This window comes from Triticum aestivum, chromosome 1B (genome assembly GCF_018294505.1).
Source record: "Triticum aestivum cultivar Chinese Spring chromosome 1B, IWGSC CS RefSeq v2.1, whole genome shotgun sequence".
In the NCBI taxonomy this organism is placed as follows: Eukaryota; Viridiplantae; Streptophyta; class Magnoliopsida; order Poales; family Poaceae; genus Triticum; species Triticum aestivum.
The window spans coordinates 663,068,730-663,087,742 of NC_057795.1; the positions used below are offsets into that span (position 1 = coordinate 663,068,730).

Here is a 19,013-nt window from a genome sequence, read left to right on the forward strand (position 1 = left end):
CCCTCCCCGCCACCTCGCCCTCGCGCCGCCCCGCCCCGCCGCCGCGCTGCTCTCCAGCCCCAGCCCCAGCCCCACCTACTCGCAGCACGAGGACGAGCACGAGGAGGAAGAGGACGAAGAGGAGTACGGTGAGGATGAGGAGCTCGTGGAGGAGGATGAGTTGGTGGAGGTGGGGTACGTGAGCGGCGCGCACGGGGTGCGGGGCGACGTCCTCGTCTCGCCCCGCACCGACTTCCCCGAGCTCCGCTTCGCCACGGTACCCCCTATATCTCTCGCTCGTTCCCGGCTTTGTATGATGTGATGCTAGTTGGCGGTCGAATTGAGCATTTTCTCGTCCGTTTGTTCGAATTCGGTTCTGGCAGCCGGGGAAGAGGTGGCTGAGGGCTCGCGCCGCCGGGAAGATGCAGGTCAGGGAGTTCGAGCTCGTCAGGGGGAAAGCACACACCGGGAAGAAGGGCTGGATCGTGCGCTTCGACGGCGTCGACTCCTTGGACGAGGTCTGCTTGTTTCCATTTCTGTGCCTGAGTCACTTGTTATCTCTGAATCTGTGGGTCTGAAGAACTAGTCACAGAGTTAGCGTAGTTAGCAGCAAAGTTAATTTATGGAACGAGCATTCGTAGGTAGAAAATCTAGCTATATGGTTAGCTTCTGATGCGATTTTGCTTGTGATTGTTCTTAGGCCAGGCAGATAGTTGGTTCGGCTGTTCTCGTGAAGACCGAGGATAGGCCGGAACTGGAGGAGGATGAGATCTATTCGCTCGATCTTGTTGGCATGAGCGTTATTGTCAAGGTACATATATATTTCCGCCATGATGTTTTCACCCACTAAGTTTCTGGTGTGTTTCGTTTGTTCATTTCCATTACGAAAATGAGACCACATCATGAGTAAGGTGAAAATCACAGTGATATCACGCCTACAAGAATTGAATTGCTGTTGGATAGTTGGATGAAAAGTACATGTGGTATGTTGCTGGCTCTCTGGGTGGTTGCCTTGGCCTTGGCCCTTGGGTAATCAAATTGAAGGCATACACATCCTGTAAAATAGTACTATACTTATGTCATTCTTATGTAATCTTGTATAAGATACTTCAGGTTAAGTAACATTAAATACCAGAACCATATACTTTTTCCTATTAAAAAGCTGTGATATCATATATATAACAAACTATGTTACTGATAATGTTGGAACTTGTCATTGTTGCGTCGCCAAATTGCTCTTTCTACCCACTATAAGTAAGCACCACCATCAGAAAGTACACTGGCATTGATATATTACGCTGGTTGTTTCCTCCATAGATGGTTTTCTTCACAATTTTGATAATCAAAGTTAGTCCTTTTGTTTCCCTTCCTAGGATACAGGCAAGCTTGTAGGCACTGTTGCACAGGTCTTCAATTTTGGAGGTGGCGATCTTCTCCAGGTTATGGTTGGCTCTGCTGAGAATGCTGTGCAGACTAATTCAGAAAATCCGGATTCAACTCCATCCCGTCAGCACGTGTGGATTCCATTTGCTGAAGATATTGTGCCTGATATTGATATGGAGAGTAGAGAGATGTGGATTACACCGCCAAAGGGTCTTCTTGAGGTCAATACACGTCCTGAGAAATCAAAGAAAGAAAGGCGTGCGATGGTTAGGTCCGCGCCATCCTTTTGTTGCATGACATGATCCCTTTTATAGTAAGAACATGTCTTATCTAAAGAGCTATAATGTTGATAGTAGCAGCACTCCTGACTGTTGTAGATGATAGATGCATCTCATGTAACAGTTCTTTAAACAAGCATATGTGGTTGAAATGTCATGCTTAGGTTCTACTCCCTCCGTTCCTAAATATTTGTCTTTCTAGAGATTTCAACAAATGACTACATACAAAGCAAAATGAGTGAATCTACACTCTAAAAATATGTCTATATACATCCGTATGTGGTAGTCTATTTGAAATCTCTAAAAAGACAAATATTTAGGAACGGAGGAAGTAAACAAGATTGATGCAATGATCTGAGCTATTTTTTGCTGTTTATTGTGTTCTTTCAAATAAAGCATTTCTATTTTAAATCCTTACAGGATTGGAAGGAAAAGAAGAAACTACAGCGTCGCATAACTGCAGCAAAGAAGGTACTACATGAAATGGAACAGGGTCATATTCTGGAAGGTTTGCTATCAGGAGACAAGCTTGAAAAGGCTTCACTTGCTGAACAAATTGCGGGCATTGACTTTCAATTGTTCAAACATGCAATGCATAGTGTCAGCAAGCAGGTTGACAGGTACGAACTGTGGATTCCCGTTATTCCCTGTCTTGCCAAAGTATTTTCAAAAGAAGCTGATTTGGTCATCATCACGTTCACTAAATATTTTCTATATATTCATGAATGCAGTTCCAGAATGCTCCTCATATGTAATAATATCTTTCTTTCTGTTATTTTGGTCAAACAATATGCATTTGTGGTCTATCCTGAGTTTTTAATCTAACCTGCAGCTTACTCTTCGAAACTTTTGTCATTTTCAGTATGTCAAAGAATGTTCTTGCCAAGTCTTCATTAAGAAAAAATGTGATGAGGATACCTCGCGAGACCCTCATGAACCATGGAGAGAAAGGGAAGAATGTCTTCAGTGATGAATTTAGCAAAGGTCGTGAGATCCTTCAAAAGTCGAAAGCAGCAATCGTACTTATTACAAATGGCTCCGACTCTGATATTGTGGATGCTGAGTTTCAGAGATTGCTTAACTCTTTTAGTGAGTTAATGAAGGTATCCATTGTTCATGATGGCCACTGCATTGTTTTCTGTATTGGAACAGAATTTAGTGGCACCAATCAAATGTACTTTCTCCATAATTTATCTTGAATGTCATTTAGAAAATTATGAGTATGACCATGCTGCCATAAGGACAGACCGACATAGTTTTTGATTGTTCCATGTGTTGCCTGAAGTTGCGTGAAGAACATAATAATCGTAGGAAAGTTTGATAACTGCTAAGTTTGCTCTTCCTTACGTTCAAGGCTAGAATTAAGATACAGAGGTACTATTCAAGAATATGCTTTGGTGAATATATCATTTGAATTCTAATCTACTGTTTACTAAGGATAGAATTTACAGTGGGTATCAGTTAGTTGCTGCATGTGTATTGAGCTGTAAAATTTGCCTGAAAAAACGACTAATGCATGGACAAATCTTATTCGTTTTTGTTTGATGCAGGTTGAAGAAAATCATATATCTCCCCCTTTCATTATTATTTCTCCTGACAATCATGTGGATTCAGTTCGGAACTACTTGGTAGAGAATGACTATTTTGGTTTTGACAATCAGAAGGTACAGTACATTGCCCTACTATGAGTTTATGCAGGCGCTCTCTGTTTTGCCAAAAAAAAAGTGTGCAATGTGACTATTCGTTTCAATTTTTACACTTAATAGTTTAGCAGTTTCATTAGAGTTCACATTCTTGGTGGAACTGCCCACACCTCACATTTGTGTTATTGTACATTCCACATTGAACATTCCAGTCCAGAGAAGCAGTTACTTTAAGATTGCATTTTGAAATGTATGGAGAACCTGGAATTTGTTCTTGTGTATATAAGCTTACCAGCATATGTACATCAGTTCAATTGTACATGTAGCCTGGAGTGCTTGACTCTCTTTTGATTTTCAGTCTTAAGAGAATCGAGTGGCAAAAGGGGGGAGATCCCCGTCATGTTCAGTTATGAATATAGAAATCTTTCTTTGCCAGCATTATCTCTAATTTGTTTGTAACTTTGGATCTCAAAACAGCCAAACTACTCTGCTTTTTTAATGTTCCACTGAATCCATTTGCAGGTATGGGTCCTTGAAGAGATGAAACTACCAGTTGTCAGTCTGTCCTCTGAGCTAATGAGCAAAAAAATTCTGCTGAAGTCCCCATGGGAGATACTTCAAAGGCCAGCCGGAACTGGGGCGATTTTCAGCTCACTGTCATCAAATAAAATTTTGGAATCGTTCAATGCAACGGGCATAGAGTATGTGCAGGTATGATCATGTTGTGCCACTCGCATCGTGTTTCCCCCCATCTCGCATTTCTTCTCACTTTTTACTTTTTGTTGCGTTGACTTATTCGTTCTACGAAATATAAATCTTCTCTAAAACTTCCGGCTACCTAAGCTCGTCTTGCTCTGCAGTCTGCAACTGAACACTTAAGCCTGCTAAAACAACATCAGCGAGAAGCATGCCAGCATTATAAATCGTTGAGGTCTCAACATATGAACTTAAATATCGGGGATCTAAACATCACAACTTCAAACTCTTCCTTTCATGAACAAGTTATATTTTCTGCTCTTATAAGAGCTGCCGTCTTTCTTTGTCTGGAACCGGTACCTGAAACGAACTTTACTTTCGGACAGATATGCAGCCTCTCCGACGAGCTAGTCCTCGGGCATCCTCTGCTCTTCGGTGCTGCAAGTTCCCGCGGCGTGGACGTCGGCATCAAGCTCCGCAAGACCAGCGACAAGACGGAAAATGGCTTCGATTTGATCCTTTCCATCGACCACCTGAACAAGATGTGCCGAGACGTGGCCAAGGCCAGGTTCTCCGCCCACCCCGAGCAGCATGAACACGTCGAGCATGTCGACGGCCAGTGGGTCGCCGTCCAGCCGGAGGCGCCGAACTCCCACCGGTTGAGCACCGATGTTACAAGCGTTCTGGACTCTTGCTCTCCTGACAAGCTGTGCGTCATGCAGATTGTTGAGTAGCGGCTAGTTGATATTTTTGCTAATGTACTGTAGGACTGTAGATAGCCAGCCACAACTAAGTACTCCATCCGAAAATACTTGTCATCAAAATTGATAAAAAGGATGTATCTAGAACTAAAATACGTCTAGATACATTTAGTTTTAACCATTTTGATGACAGGTATTTCCGGACGGAGGGAGTACCTTTTTTTTTGAAACAGAGGCAAAAGGTTTGCCTCATCCATTATTAATTAAGAAGAGAGTTGTCCGGTTAATTGACAGAAAATTGGGCGAAAACCGTCACAAATTTGCCCACACAGGCGAATTACTCCCCCTTTTTTTGAGTTGCCCACCATCCCCATGCTGCCTCTTACATACTGGGCATGTTTGACACGGGGGTTCTGGAGATCATAGGTAGCAATTGGGGTCATGGGGTCTAGGCTGGCTTCATTTGCGCAGCAAGATGCGCGTGTATATGAGTGCTTGCGTCTGTACTGTGTTAAAAAAAATTGAGCGGTAAACCGAATACTTTGAAAGCTTTTCCAGGAGAAAGGCCGTAGGCGTTTGCCCTCCTCACCTCCAGGAGCAAATCGAACACCTCCTGTTTTCGAATTGCTCCCAACGGCCTCCGAGGCTTGCAAAAACTTGTTTGGTACTGCTACTGGATTTGACTGGAGTCTAGAAACCCAGTCCAATATCCATTAAGCATTCCATCTTTCTCAAAATGTGTTATTATACATACATGCGGTCAACGTCTTAAAAATGTTTTCTTTATTTACGGAATAACGTCTTAAAACTTCAACCACTGATACTCACAAAAGTATATGGATCAAACATGTAAAAATGATATCAATGTAGTATTTCCTTGCATACTACTCCCACTGTTTCATAATTCTTGTCGTGGCTTTAGTTCAAGTTTAAACTAAACAACAAGAATTGTGGAATGTAGGGAGTACTTTTTTCATGTCTTTTTACTCTGAACATATGTATTACGTATCAAAATTTAGTCAAAATAGTATACTGAAGACCGTAAAGAATCAAACACAACTTAAATTTTGAGACGGGAATACTAGTCGAATTTTGAGAAGATGGGAATACTGGTCCAGCCCTTTAAGAAAATTGCACGCAGCTTTCGACCAATCATGGTTTCCATTATTGTTCATCTATTACTTACATATTTGGCACAACACTATTCAGTTTGTCAATATTACTTACAAATCGGCGCAATTTGTCTGATTGCGTCAACAGTACATGTACACATGTTACAGCCTAAGAAAAATATCAGTCAGTTGGTGGGTGCTGAGCTGACACTTTTCTCAAGTAGCTCCTATTGTTTTCTGAGCCCAAGACATGAAGCTCCAATTGCCCCAACTTGAATTCCTGAACTACAAGGATCTGTTGCTGTTGGAGTTGCTAAGATACACAGCTAGCTCTGTCAGGCATTACTGCAGAAATCAGCAAAAATCAGGCAAACCTCCCATATATTGCTGCCGCAACAGCTTATTGTGTAGGTGGGTCGACACCCACAGATTCTCCTGGTATGCTTGTCCCTTAGATCCTCTGACAACGAATAATGCCTGCGGCGCCTCCATAGCATAACCATCTCTCGCTGCCTCTGTTTGTGTTCCATCTCAACCGATGCAGCGCTACAGATTTGGGAGGGAAGACCTCGAAGTCGTCTTTAGCGTTTTCATCAACTGGGCCGTTGTGCATGCCATCATTCTCCTCTTGCGTTAGAGCATCAGCTAAAACTAGAGCACCACTTTCTCGGCCTTCATCTAGTTCACCATCTCCGAGTTCTGGATCTACATGCTCTGCAGTGTAGTTCAGCAGGCATGTCAGGCAGTAAGCCAATGATATGACTTGCAGCAAAATGGAGAGGGTGTTTTACTTTACCCGAGTTAGTGAGAGTTCTTAGTTCCTCTTTCCGCATCTCGTCTGTTTGATCTACATCTTGGCATGATTCTGGACCCTTTTTCGTGACCAGAGGAACATTCGATAAAGGAGAGCTTTGCGGCGTGCCACCGATCTTAATGACTGTCCCCTCCTCTGCCAGTGAACCACAGAGGAAATAAGGTACACGGTTCCTCCCAGGTTTCTTCTCCCAGAATCTCTTAGTCAGCTATACGTGTGCAAATATTCATTTAGCACACAGATCTGGATGACAGGCACAATTAGATAATGAATACAGGCTAGCGAGTTCACCTGGAAGCGCACAGCAGTACCATCTACCACGCAATAAGCTGCTTGACCTGTATACAGGCAAAGAATTATTGCCAATTCAAGACTCATAGCGAAGATAACATTCCACCCGTATGTGCTTCAGTATGATATTTTTTTACGAGAAGCTACTCATTCTCCTTACTTCTGTATAGAGATTCATTTAAAAAAATATCATGTGTCCAAAATGTAGAGAGCATTGTTAACATTGTAAATATCACAAAAAAGAAAATCAAGTGTCCAAAACAGAATCTTATCAGAGGTGAATATTACTAAAATAATAAACAATTCAAGTATTAGTATATACGGCAAATAACATAATTATAAGCTTTATATTCATTTCTTTGAGAAAAGGTACCACCCAAGGCTTCTTACTAGGAAACTTGTAACTGCATTCTGCTTAGGCCGGATATTGACTATGATTAGGCATGGTTCTGGAAATGTACCAGTAATTTCTGAGACATGGACGTCCCATATCAAATATTCTGATAATTGATAAGTATGAACGCCCTGAGTTTTACTCCCAGCGAATGGCCTTCCGGTGACAGGTACATCATTGGCTATTTTAGGCAAGCTGAGGAACTTCAATGTACCATCTTCCAATGAGATGACAATACCTCTGGACATGAAAGATAGTAACAGTTAGCATTATTAACCGAGTAGACAGAATTTTTTTATAACCTGCATATATACATAGTAAGGCCATTGGGAGCGAAGTAGAACTTTCAGCCCATAGAGATTTTACAACTGTATTTTACTAATCCAGACCATACAGTTATAAACAAGGAAAGCCTAATCATGGACAAAAACACACAAAAAAGAGTGGAATACGAAAGTTTTGATTAGCCATCCTTCAATGTCAATTAATTCCGATCAAACATTACAAGCCACCTGAGTCCTATGTCTCCGCTATGTTTAGGACAAGCGAAAGGATAGGCCACACAAAAAAGAGTGGAATACGAAAGTTTTGATTAGCCATCCTTCAATGTCAATTAATTCCGATCAAACATTACAAGCCACCTGAGTCCTATGTCTCCGCTATGTTTAGGACAAGCGAAAGGATAGGCCTGGGATCTATGTCATGTTCCTCAGGGGTTTATATACCTGAAAAGTGGAAACTACCAGCCTACCACTCTATAGAAACAGCAGTTTTGACAAAAATGGATAGGCCTAGTCCCCAAATTACTTGCCTCACCAAGGAAAACATGGTTGCCTTACGATGCTGATATAGGGCATAATGGTAACTAAGCTATCTGATAAGGTTAAAATTTATTAACCAGATAAGGTTAAAAGATAGAAGAAAAAGTTGCATTGATTCAAACAAAATGCCAGGAAGAGCTGGCTTTACTTCAAGCACAGTAGACTTTATTCATCAGCAACAATCACTGTTAGTTGGGTCAATAATAAAGAATGTAACACATTAGATCTGTTAGAGTCCATGTAGTCTTTTGTATTTACCCCATTGTATAAGGGGTTTCCTGCATATTTCCTACACCTGTACATGTATATATATACTGGCCTATGGCCTCATTGGAATACAAGTTGCATATTCCTATCATGGTATCAGAGCCGAGTCGGGCGCTGTGGGATCGAGCGAAGAGACCACGAGCGGGCCTGGCGGCAGGGTTGGTCTAGCCAGCCAGCGACGGGCGATCTGGCGATGCGGGATGGGCCTGGCGACGGCGGGCCTGGCGAGCGGGAGCGGGCGTGGCTTGCTCAGGCGAGTGACGAGCGGGAGGAACGAGATCGAGCGGGCCTAGCGGCGGGGTTGGTGGCAGGGCGAGAGAAACCTGCAGCCGGACCAGAGGAAACGCGGCAGCGGTGACGAGAAGAGGATCAAGCACGAGTTGCGCGTGCTAAAAATAAGAACTTATGCTCCAATACCATGAGTTTGAGGGGGGGTGTTAGAGTCCATGTAGTCTTTTGTATTTACCCCATTGTATAAGGGCTTTCCTGCATATTTCCTACACCTGTACATGTATATATATACTGGCCTATGGCCTCATTGGAATACAAGTTGCATATTCCTATCAAGATCCTCACAATAAAAGGAGCATTTCCATTAGTCATTTCCATGGGTAGATAAAGCCATTTACTTTTTTCATGCCTAATCATAGTCAATATATGATTAGGCATGGTTCTAGATCATTTACTTTGTTCTCAAGAAGACACAAAACCTTTGCGTTTCTTTTCGCTGAAAAGGTAGAAGAGTTCGAAGTACAAGCTACAGCAGGGCCTAGATCAACACAAACGTAGAGCACCAATAGCAAAGCAACATAGAATTAATGGAGAATCATTTACGTTTTTAAGAAGCCATAGTTTGTTCTGTAAACAAATAATACAACTACCTTAGCAAGTTAGCATGCTGACATATCAGAGATCAAATGAGCCACGGATTGCATAAGAACATAAATAAACCATTTTTCTTATTTTCTTGCAAATGTGATTTGCATTTCAACTTCAATGAGATTAGTGATCTGCATCTGAAGTTACCTAGTTTTTAACTTAAGAAAAAAAATGGGAAACAAGACAAAACCAAGTCACTATCTCACTGGGTACTGAAGGAAGCTGAGTAACATTAGTGGCTGCAGGTTTTGTTTACTACAGAAGGAATGGGACATATTACTACAAATCAAATGAGATTTATTTGCTGCAAATGGAACAAAAATATTACCTTGCATCCTTTAACCAATGAAGACTTAAAACAGCCCTTGGGGCAGTAGTTAGTTCCCACAGAGGACGGTATGGATCTCTGCAACAAACGAGTTTTATGGATGCAAATCAGTATTCAAATATTGCAGCCCATTACAAAACAGCACAAGATGCAACAACAACAACAACAACAACAAAGCCTTTAGTCCCAAACAAGTTGGGGTAGGCTAGAGGTGAAACCCATAAGATCTCGCAACCAACTCATGGCTCTGGCACATGGATAGCAAGCTTCCACGCACCCCTGTCCATAGCTAGCTCTTTGTCGATACTCCAATCCTTCAGGTCTCTCTTAACGGACTCCTCCCATGTCAAAATCGGTCGACCCCGCCCTCTCTTGACATTCTCCGCACGCTTTAGCCGTCCGCTATGCACTGGAGCTTCTGGAGGCCTGCGCTGAATATGCCCAAACCATCTCAAACGATGTTGGACAAGCTTCTCCTCAATTGGTGCTACCCCAACTCTATCTCGTATATCATCATTCCGGACTCGATCCTTCCTCGTGTGGCCACACATCCATCTCAACATACGCATCTCCGCCACACCTAACTGTTGAACATGTCGCCTTTTAGTCGGCCAACACTCCGCGCCATACAACATTGCGGGTCGAACCGCCGTCCTGTAGAACTTGCCTTTTAGCTTTTGTGGCACTCTCTTGTCACAGAGAATGCCAGAAGCTTGGCGCCACTTCATCCATCCGGCTTTGATTCGATGGTTCACATCTTCATCAATACCCCCATCCTCCTGCAACATTGACCCCAAATACCGAAAGGTGTCCTTCCGAGGTACCACCTGGCCATCAAAGCTAACCTCCTCCTCCTCACAGCTAGTAGTACTGAAACCGCACATCATGTACTCGGTTTTAGTTCTACTAAGCCTAAACCCTTTCGATTCCAAGGTTTGTCTCCATAACTCTAACTTCCTATTTACCCCCGTCCGACTATCGTCAACTAGCACCACATCATCCGCAAAGAGCATACACCATGGGATATCTCCTTGTATACCCCTTGTGACCTCATCCATCACCAATGCAAAAAGATAAGGGCTCAAAGCTGACCCCTGATGCAGTCCTATCTTAATCGGGAAGTCATCGGTGTCGACATCACTTGTTCGAACACTTGTCACAACATTATTGTACATGTCCTTGATGAGGGTAATGTACTTTGCTGGGACTTTGTGTTTCTCCAAGGCCCACCACATGACATTCCGCGGTATCTTATCATAGGCCTTCTCCAAGTCAATGAACACCATATGCAAGTCCTTCTTATGCTCCCTATATCTCTCCATAAGTTGTCGTACCAAGAAAATGGCTTCCATGGTCGACCTCCCAGGCATGAAACCAAACTAATTTTTGGTCACGCTTGTCATTCTTCTTAAGCGGTGCTCAATGACTCTCTCCCATAGCTTCATTGTATGGCTCATCAGCTTAATTCCACGGTAATTAGTACAACTCTGAACATCTCCCTTGTTCTTGAAGATTGGTACTAATATACTCCGTCTCCATTCTTCTGGCATCTTGTTTGCCCGAAAAATGAGGTTGAAAAGCTTGGTTAGCCATACTATCGCTATGTCCCCGAGACCTTTCCACACCTCAATGGGGATACAATCAGGGCCCATCGCCTTGCCTCCTTTCATCCTTTTTAAAGCCTCCTTCACCTTAGACTCCTGGATGCGCCGCACAAAACGCATGCTGGTCTCATCAAAGGAGTCATTCAGTTCAATGGTAGAACTCTCATTCTCCCCATTGAACAGCTTGTCGAAGTACTCCCGCCATCTATGCTTAATCTCTTCGTCCTTCACCAAGAGTTGGCCTGCTCCGTCCTTGATGCATTTGACTTGGCCAATATCCCTCGTCTTCCTCTCCCGGATCTTAGCCATCTTATAGATGTCCCTTTCACCTTCCTTCGTGCCTAACCGTTGGTAGAGGTCCTCATATGCCCGACCCCTTGCTTCACCAACAGCTCGCTTTGCGGCCTTCTTCGCCATCTTGTACTTCTCTATGTTGTCTACACTCCTATCCAGGTATAGGCGTCTGAAGCAATCTTTCTTCTCTTTAAGCGCCTTCTGGACATCATCAATCCACCACCAGGTATCCTTATCTTCGCTTCTCCTTCCCCTGGACACTCCAAACTCCTCCGAGGCCACCTTACGAATGCAAGTCGCCATCTTCATCCACACATTGTCCGCATCCCCTCCTTCCTCCCAAGATGCATCTTTCTAAAAACAGCACAAGATGCATCTTTCTAAAAACTGCAAAGAGCAGTCAATTCGCTTGTGGGAAAAAAAATCCTGGGTGAAATATTAACCAAAAAGAGAAGAAAAGAAATTGTACTGACTATTGAGATAAACCTCAGTACAGCTACATATATGCAATATCGGAAATGGGGTGGCAAAGAGTAGTTTTGTCCACAACAAAGATTAGAATTATTGATTACAGTTCCTAGTAGAGTTTATGCTACCTTAAATCCCAGAATTTTAGGCCATCCTCTCCAGCAGTGACAAAGGTGTTTGTCTCTTCCTCACTGTCAAAATGATACGGGGTCAGAGTCAGTGTTTACCTTTTGGAATGGAATAGAAGTATAACACAACTTAGTACCTTACATATGGTGCCCAGGAGAGGGCTCTGATGGGAACAGATTCAGCAGTGACACACATAAAAGGTTTTGAATCTATACATTAACCAGAACAGCCGGTTAATATAACACACACACAAAAAAAAAAAGGAGATATGCAGTTCAGGAAATCCAATAGCTTGCTCTTTAACATGTGAAAGTAAACAGTTCCTGAGTCAGACATGTCATCTGAATGGCATAAGTCATATGAAATCCTATGAAAAGGGAGGTAGCAAACCATTAGAATACCTTGTGCTGGCAAGTCTATAGAGAACTTCCATAAAGCAACCTGGAACATCAAAATCCAACAATGAAAATTCTCGGCGCATCACCTTCTAACCAAATGGTGCAGTTATTAGATCTAAACTAAGAAAATAATTTACTACAGGCAGAAAAGATACCGTTCCATCATGACATCCTGCCAGTATCATATCATGAGGAGAAGGCGACCAATCAACTGTCAAGGGAATGCTGTTTACCATTACAAAGAGGCAATGAATTAAAAATGAAAATTCATGCTGACGAATTTAACAGAAATTTTAAATCTGCCACCTAGTTTAATAGCAGCACGATGAAAGTAAAAGTTGCAATACCTCTGTATGTTCCCGCACTTCACTTTAGCACACCTAAATACAGGCCGCAGCTTTAGAAAGCGAGGGTCGGTACCCTTCATTAAAGAAGATGAATATATCTTCTGGATTATGCTTGGAGATGGAACTTCCCATCTGTTCACAATAATGAATAAGTACAAAAATGGTGATATTTAAAAATTGATGGCAAAACAATTCAAATTTATGCTTTAGCATAGGATGTACTCACACTTCCAGTGAGCCATTTCCCAACAGTACTGCAAGAAAACCCAAACGTGATTTCTGTTCTGACTGATTTGGTAAAGGAGGCTTCCATTTGATGTCCCAAGCAACTTTTCCGTTATGAGCTAAACACAAGACGACCCTTGGTAGATGAATGCCCTTGGGGATTGCAGAAAGGTTTGGGTTTTCTGCACAAGTAATTATATTATCATTTTTACTTGAATTTTTTATTTGAGCTACTTCTGTATTTTCCACTTCAACAATCATCTGGGCACTATCTTCAAAAGGAGCATGGCCAACTTGATTGGCAGCCTCACCATCATTCATTTCCATGAGCTCACGGTTAATAACTGTGCTCTTACGACCCACCAAACCAGCCTCATTAGCCATGTCTTCACTCATAGATGAACCCAATAGTTTGGGATTCTCAACAGAAGACAAATGATTATTTGGCATGATGGATGTATAGGATGTCTCCATCTTCTGTACGTCACTACTAAGAGACAGTGAGCAAGTCTCATTCGGAGCAGATTTCTTTGTAGGAGGTCGTACACGCCTTCTGGTGTAGACAAGTAATTCTTTCTTGCACTTTTCAACTGAGAGCACATTGTCACTTGGCTTGGGAGTTGGCTGATTGTTTTGTTCTTTGCCACTGGATGTGGTTGAAGAACTACACTCTGTGGAAACAGGCTTGTTTCTATGTTGGGCACTTGATTCTTCCTTGTAATTTGCATTGCACAAGCCAAGTGCTAATGATGTGGCATCAAATGATGCAGCACTCAAATGGACATTGCACTTGGTTTTCCTTGGTCTGCTCCTTGGTTTTTTCAGACTTGGTTCTGCATGATCAGCAGTAGTTGCAGGTTTTATCTTTCTTGGTCTCCCCCTTGGTTTTCTCAGACTTGGTTCTGCGTAATCATCAGCTGTTGCAGGTATTATCTTTCTTGGTCTCCCCCTTGGTTTTCTTAGACTTGGTTCTGCATAACCATCAGCAGTTGCAGGTTTTATCTTTCTTGGTCTCCCCCTTGGTTTTTTCATACTTGGTTCTTCGTGATCATCAGTAGTTGCTGGTCTATCTTTCTTGGTCCCCCCCTTGGTTTTTTCATACTTGGTTCTCATGATCACCCGTAGTTGCTGGTTCTATCTTTCTTGGTCTCCCCCTTGGTTTTTTCAGACATGGTTCTGTGTGATCATCAGTAGTTGTCAGTTTTATCTTTCTTGGTCTCCCTAACGGTTTTCGAGGAACTGATGAACTCTCAATGGAGTTATTCTCATCTGGTATTTTTCTAGGCCTTCCTCTACAATTGCTCTTACTGTATGCAATCATTGACTGATGAGGATCTGCCTCTTCAAAGGGTGCTACGAGACACCAAACTTGAATGATACCTCTGCCAATCAATGGCATACCAAGCTTATGGTAAGAAGAACCAGGAGGATGAGCAGCAACAGCAAGATACTGCAACAGATAGAAAATCATGGTCAGCTCTAAGTACCTCATATGTAGTGATCTAAACGCTCTTATATTTCTTTACAGAGAAGTACTTGTTATCTTTTTTTATATCCAAGTAAATTCTTGCAATTAAAACAAAACAAAAGATTACTATTCATGGACACTGAAAAACAAGCGCAAACCATGCAATGAGCCTGAATGCAAAGATGCATTTGAGAAAAGTACTTTGATGGTTGTCTTGAGATTTTCTTAGACATATTTCTATATGCCAACATAAAGTATACAGTTGAGTAACATAAATCAATATATCATTGCGATGTGGGTTTGGGAGCCACTATAATGGCATTTTCTCATTGCTAAATCTGCGCGATGAACAAAACATTTCTCCAGATAGTCTTACAAGGCAGAAATTGGATAATAAGATGACGAATGAGCTTTTTTGGAATCATGACTCGCAACAAAAGAGCTACTAGTTCATGACCATCAGTCAGTTGATCACAACCTCACAATTTACACGAGAACAAGGCTTGTCGCACAACTTTGGGCACCAGTCCAGCGACCAAACACTTCCCCCAGCAAACAAAATGAAATCAGAACTGCAACAATTAAGATATTTAATCACAGTTCACTCAAGATGGTTCACCACAATCATATGGATAGTGTAACAGAAAAAAGTGAAAGAGGGTAGAAATATGGAGGTCAAATTTAGTAGCATATCCACGTCTCATTAATTTATGACATCACTGATCTTTCAATTAATGAAACAACACAAGCTATTGTGCGGATTGCCTACGTCTCTCTTTTTATCAAAAAATCTCCCAAAAGCAGCAGAACCTTGCATGGGTTGACAGCAGTTGATGACCCAACTCACTCCTGGACCAAGAGAATACTGCTTGCATTCTCAAATAACTGTACTTTTTAGAGTGTGCAGTCAAAGATTTAAAGCTTTGATCACTCATATACACAATAGCACAAAATGGTATTTGTATATGGGTTAGTGGAAGTACATATCACTAATTGTTTTTATCTAATAATGGTCAAAGGGGGAGATGCTAATTTGCGCGCGCGCGTTGCAGCGCTAACTTTCAGACATGTAGTTTTCTCCCGACTTGGAAAGTGGCGTTAGAGCATTAGGTGGGGGAATTGGATAAATAAGAGTGCCCCCCTCCCCCCTCAGCAATGCATGCCTTAATCAGCTAGCTGTATCATGCGCAAAAACCTCATCCACATGGTGGGGCCCTAGGCGTTCAGCCTGTCGGCCGAAAGACTAGTTTCGGATGGGTCGCTTGCTGGAGCGAGCGAGCGTGAAAGAGTCCTTTTGGGTAAAAGGTGTATTTGAAATCAAGTTATGTTGCATGTGAAACAACAAGGAAATTATTGTACTTCTGTAGAAATCCTTCACCAACAACAAGATGAGAATAGGTACTGGTCTGCAGAATACATTAGGTCATAACTTCAGTACTTCAAATAACACAACCAGAGGAACTTTAATCATATTGCATCTCTCCACAACAATACTACCATGAGTAACTAGTTAGGGAAAATCATGTAACAACATAAGTACTAGATTCTAGAAAGTTGAGGGAGTCTTGATTATATATAGGAAATAATACCTGTCTGTATCCTTATCCCTCCCATCTTCCAAGTGTGTGACCTGCATTGATTTGCACTTATATTATCCAAAAAACCAACTAAAAGCCTAAACCAAGAAATTTAGGCTCACAAATTAGCGCCAACAATCGGTTTTAGTATTACTAACCTGAGGAAAAGATGCAGATGAGAACTGTGGTAAGGTTATCTCGGGTGTGTCATCTGCGGATGAAGCTGATCCAGCGCCGTAAGCAAAACTTACACCTTTTGGCTCATAAGAGAAATGCCTCCATTCTCTGGGAAGATAACAAACTATCGTTATCAATAGATCAAATGTCTGCAGAATGAACTCTGGTCAATCCAAAAAGAACATTTGATGCTCTCTTTAACTATGATCTTAGCACATTGCGAAAAGCTGGATTAGTTAGTTCCACTGGCAGCATACCTAATTGGAGAACACAATCTGTCTTCCCATTTTCCTTTAACTAGTTTACTCTATACTTTCCTATATTCACATTTTAATGTTTCTTGGATTACTCATAGCCCAAAACTGAAACTTGCCAATTTTATCGGGGCAACGGCATTGCGGGAGCAAAGGAGACCGGTTGCGGTTTTCACCTGAGGAACGTTACTGAGGAGGCGAACCTTTCTACTTCGGCGTCGGGGAACCCCGGCTGGGGGTCGCCGGTGGCGAGCTCCGAGATGGCGCGTACCGCCCTGGAGAAATCCTCCTGCGACTGGTCGAACAGGCAGACCTCGGCGCCCTTGCTGCCCTCTTCCGCCTCCGGCTGGAGCGGCGGCGCGGCCATCGCCGGCGAGGGGAGCGGCAGGCAACCAGCGAGGGCTCTCTACCTAGGGCATCTCACAGATCAGCAATCAACATTCATCCACAAGAAGCCAAGAACTGTCTGCTGCCAAAGGAAAAACCAACCTTCGCGAGGCGGCGGCGTCCTGGCCAGGAGAGAGGGCGATGCGGCTCGGGGGCGTCCGGGTCAGGGGAGGAGCGAGGCGAGGCGAGGCGGCGGCGGAGTCCTGGAAAGGGGAGGGAGAGCGGGGGCAATCGGGGGCGCGCGGCCCGAGCCGGGGATCGGGCGAGCGGCGTTCGGCGGCGCGCGGCGAAGGAGGCCGGACGAGCTCCCCCCGTCGAGCGGGCGGACCAGCGGCGAGCGGCGGCGGAGGCGCGACCTGACCTCTCTCAGGCCGCAGGACGCTATCCCCTGACGAGGTGTCGAATTCTTCAGATAAAAAGTCGAGACAGGGTCGGGTTCAGTTAACGGACGGCGATCCTCGCCCCTTCCCTTGGGCCCCTCGCTCTACGGCTGAGATCGATCTATTTCCATCCTAGAAGTATTCGCCGATCGTGCGCTCATGTGGGCTCTTGTTGGCCCGGGTGCTGCGAGCTGCTGCACCCCTGCATGTCCAATGTTGCAGTTCATCGGCCTGCGCTTCATTCCCCAGAGAGAGAGGCTACTAACTGGCAATTCAAAAGGATGACCAGAATAGACCAGATTTTGAATGGTTTGAGGAACAGATCTAGAGCTCTTGAGTTGGATTTTTTTTTCAGATTTAAAACACCAGGGATGAAGAAACTCCAAGTCAAATTTTAAAAGAAAATTCATTTTTTTTTCATTTGATATTACTAGATGCCATTGGTATGGTGTGATGCATGTCGGCCCCGTAACGTTACGCATGTCATCCCACCATAGTGCATAAGAAAATTAAGTGAGAACAAAAACTAAAATCGAAAAAACGTTGATCTCCAAATGGCAAGCGCGGCCGCTCGCTGGCCACCCGATCCAGGCTGAGGTGCCACTCGTTCGACAGGTCCATGTCGCCCCATGGCAACGGGGTGCCTGTCGTGTTCTAGTACCGCTGGCATGTCTCCACGTCGATGTAGGGCCGCTGCCGTGGCGGAGCGGGTGTCAAGATTGAGAAATTGGGCAACGGGGCAACGAGACAGACAACTACCCGGGCTCCCGGTCGTGCTTCCCCGGGATCCATTTCCACACCATTGTGGCCGGGGGGTGACAAGCGGCGGCGCTTGTTAGGTTTTGTCACGTGTGCAGCGGCAGGGGGAGAAGATGTGTGTGGAAGTGGACAGACGCTTAGCTTTAACTTGTTGATGATCATCACACTTGTGTTTTTGTATATGTACTTATGTACTACTGTACCAGGTGGAAGGAGAAGAGCTGATTGCTACTAAATCAGAACAAGCTTAGTTCTGCATGATGGCTCAATGGTGCATGGTCAACTCAGTAAACCTAACATCTCTGATCTCTGATCCAATTTCAACCCTACTAAACTCTTAAGAGTAGGTGTTTCAAGAACCTGAGCCTGAGTCCTTACAAAAAAAAAAGAATCCATGATCACTATAGACCCCCGAAGGTACTGAATTCCAAAAACTTGTGCATGTGAACAAGTCGACTATACTCTTGCTTTATTGCTCCCCGCAAATAAATTACTACAGATGTACATCTATTCTCTCCACATCAACAGAGGTGATATTCATGTCCACTCGAGTAACAAGGTTACACACCATCTAAACCACTATAACCCTGAAGAAAATTAGTCCTCATGATCAAGAAAGCCCAAATTCAGACAACACTGATTGAAACAAAGTAGAAAAGGCCTCCGCAGTAGCCCCATCGTCGGCCTTAATTTTGAGCTGGGCTTCGGATGATGCTGGGTTCACATTGCATTCTACAAGGTAGAAAGCATCAGCCCCAGCTTTCTGACCATAAAAAAAGAACTTGCGGTTTGGAGGCTGACCGCCTGAAACAACGCATTGGATGTAGTTGCTTTGCATATGACGAATGAACGATCGGTGATTCATCAAAGAAGCCGCCCCCTACGGAGTTAAAGAGCATTCCTACAACAGAACAAATCATAGTACAAGAGAAGAATGCTTGTCAATTACAAATGTCAAAC

The 19,013-nt window shown here is 43.4% G+C and overlaps 1 protein-coding gene and 1 pseudogene across 1 annotated transcript; one reads left to right on the forward strand and one right to left on the reverse strand.

Moving 5' to 3' along the window:
* Positions 1–12: 12 nt before the first annotated feature.
* Positions 13–4,975, forward strand: LOC123146266 (uncharacterized; the record flags this gene model as incomplete). The annotated part of the gene is given in 9 exon segments (XM_044565889.1): positions 13–256; positions 363–497; positions 680–790; positions 1,353–1,628; positions 2,061–2,260; positions 2,503–2,743; positions 3,191–3,304; positions 3,806–3,994; positions 4,366–4,975. Coding segments are annotated over 9 exon segments (1,858 nt in total), but the record flags the coding sequence as incomplete, so codon positions are not given.
* Positions 4,976–5,820: 845 nt separating this feature from the next.
* LOC123146275 (uncharacterized) lies at positions 5,821–17,289 on the reverse strand (annotated as a pseudogene).
* Between the last annotated feature and the right edge of the window lie 1,724 nt (positions 17,290–19,013).